A 2971-nucleotide genomic window follows, 5' to 3' on the forward strand; every position below is an offset into this window, starting at 1 on the left:
TATATAGATAATGTATATGAGGAAGTAGTTTGACATGTAAAATGGAATCAGGATACTATAATATGAAAGTAAGTTGAATTCTTAGTTGTAGAAAATGTAGGAATTAACATGATTTCTAAATATTCAGGATTTTATAAATAATAATGTGCCAAAATTATATAGACATGCTTGGTAAAACATTTTAAAAGGATACTAGAAAATAAGTTACTATATGTATGTTTAAATATGTTTTATTTTCTGTTTTCATAAAGTTTTGCATTCTATATTTATCCTATACTCTGGAAAATGATGGTTTATTTAAATAGAGTGAGCCAATAATAATAAAGGTGTATTCTTGGGAAAGAAGAAAAATCAAAGCCACTGAAATTAGGATCTTAAACTATTTAAAATGCCATATGGAAAATCAATGTTTCCTTAATCAGTGAATAGTGCAGTAATTATAATAAAACCTTGAACTCTGGTTTTAGAAAAACCACCTGGATTCTCATTTTAAAAAGACAAATCAACTTCATGCAATTTGCACAGCTATGATAAAAATAATGGAAGCTAGCATTACGAATATGATAGGAAAAGGAGTTTGTAATAAATTAATATATATTTTCTACTTGCTTTGGTTTTTACTGTACTTAAGTTTCTTTTTTAGTTATTTTCATTTAGGACATTTTCCTCTGTTTAAAACAGAGTCTGTGATACATTTTAAGTATGATTATAAAATATATTTATGGATACACATGTATATGCATCTATAAAAGCTGTCTCCAAACAGATATTCCATTTTGTGTTATTATAAATTAACAGTAAGTGCTTATGAAGAAAGAGATTCAGAGGCTAAGTGAGTACAATGAAAACAATAAAGATGAAGATGCCACCAGAGCTCAAAGATGTCAAGAGGTACAAAAATTCTGAGCACCCTATGGAGGTTAATTTTTAACAAAGTATAAAATGGAACTCAAAATTGCTTATAGATTAAAATGGGAATTTGTTCAAATCAGTTTGTTAAAGCATAATTACAAAATATATTTTAAATATTTTATATGCTTCTTCGTTTTACATTATACATGCAGAGTAAAGACCATTTGGAAATGACTGGCTAAAATTCATATGTACCAAAAATTCAAGTTCTAAGGAAAATAAATTATCAGGAATGTTATAAAAAGAAATAAGGATTAGAAGGAATTTTAAATTGACTTTTGGCATATATTTATGTGCCATCTGCCATTTCATATTGCAGTCATAATTTACAAATGGGTAAATCTGAGAATATATATTTTCTTTATTTTAAGTTTAAAAAAAAAATCTTAGTATTTGTAATTTTGTTCTTCTCTCCCTGTGTACATTTGATAAGGCTTACTCAAGAGAAATGAAGAACCAATCAATAGAAATAAAGTTCATTCTTCTGGGACTGACAGATGACCCACAATTGCAAATTGTGATTTTCTTCTTTCTCTTTCTCAACTATACGTTTAGCATGATGGGGAACTTGGTAATTATCCTCCTCACCCTGCTGGATGTACGTCTCAAGACTCCAATGTATTTCTTTCTCCGAAATTTCTCCTTTTTGGAACTCCTATTCACAACAGTGTGTATTCCCAGATTCCTGATAACCATTGTAACCAAAGACAAAACCATTTCTTATAATAATTGTGCAGCTCAGTTATTTTTTATCCTTTTACTGGGAGTTACAGAGTTTTACCTTCTGGCGGCCATGTCCTATGACCGCTATGTTGCCATCTGCAAACCCCTGCATTATCCCATCATCATGAGCAGCAGAGTGTGCTACCAACTTGTACTCAGTTCTTGGGTAACTGGATTCCTAATCATCTTTCCTCCATTGGTCATGGGACTCAACTTGGATTTCTGTGCTTCCAGAAAAATCGACCACTTTATGTGTGAGACTTCTCCCATCCTGCAGCTATCCTGCACAGACACACATGTCCTAGAATTGATGTCTTTGGTTTTAGCTGTGGTAACACTTATAGTCACCTTGGTCTTGGTGATTCTTTCTTACACTTATATCATTAGGACCATCCTGAAATTTCCCTCTGCACAACAAAGGACCAAAGCTTTTTCCACCTGTACTTCTCACATGATTGTTGTATCCTTGACTTATGGTAGCTGTATCTTTATGTATATAAAGCCATCTGCAAAAGAAAGAGTGACTGTATCGAAGGGTGTAGCTTTGCTCTATACCTCAGTTGCCCCTTTACTAAATCCCTTCATTTACACGCTAAGGAACCAGCAGGTGAAGGAAGTCTTCTGGGATGCAATACAAAAGATCTTGTGTTTTTCAAAACAAGTTACTTTAAAAATATGATAAAAATATGACCTTTCAGTAAAAACTAGGAAAAATATATTTCATACATGTGTTCTGATTATGTTTTGCTACATCATCAATTATATTTGAGATTCTGTTGAAGAATCATATAGCTCATTCCCCCATTACAGTTTACTCTTCCTTATTAAAATGTTTCACTCTCCTACAATAATATTACCTCCTTCAATTCTTTAACCTGTTTTTCAAATTATATCTTCTTAAGCCATATTCCTTTCCAGAAACCATGATTTTCATTAAAATATACCTTGTATAAGTGTAAAATGCTAAATGTTTTTTATTAATTAATTCATCATATGTTTATTGAATTTATATCTTATTCCAGGTATTGTGGGAGGCTCAATTCTTAGTTTAAATAAGCTTGTGTTCCCCAAAAGAGATAAGAACAAAAAGCAATTGTTACTATACAGTTCATAATTAGTGTTGTGTAAAGATATACAAACATACTATAGGGCACATATGATGGGTTTCTAACAGTGTAGATGAGGGAGGCTTTCAAGGATAAAGGAACAATTATTCTAAGTCTAAAAATAGACATAAGAAAAGAAAAATTAGATATGAATATATACAAATAAAACAGGGGTATTCAAAACATGTTGAATTTGCAGAAGTAGTATGTCTAAACATTAAAAGAGGGTT

The 2971-nt window shown here is 31.1% G+C and overlaps 1 protein-coding gene across 1 annotated transcript; it reads left to right on the top strand.

The window, feature by feature from the left end:
* The first annotated feature begins 1295 nt into the window (after positions 1 to 1295).
* LOC103204390 (olfactory receptor 6C6-like) lies at positions 1296 to 2314 on the top strand. The gene has a single exon (XM_007949589.2). The coding sequence runs from the start codon at positions 1361 to 1363 to the stop codon at positions 2312 to 2314; it is 954 nt and encodes a 317-aa protein (XP_007947780.1). The 5' UTR covers positions 1296 to 1360.
* The last annotated feature ends 657 nt before the right edge of the window (positions 2315 to 2971 follow it).

Source organism: Orycteropus afer, unplaced genomic scaffold (genome assembly GCF_000298275.1).
Source record: "Orycteropus afer afer isolate SDZICR_OR568_19922 unplaced genomic scaffold, OryAfe1.0 scaffold00247, whole genome shotgun sequence".
Classification (NCBI taxonomy): Eukaryota; Metazoa; Chordata; class Mammalia; order Tubulidentata; family Orycteropodidae; genus Orycteropus; species Orycteropus afer.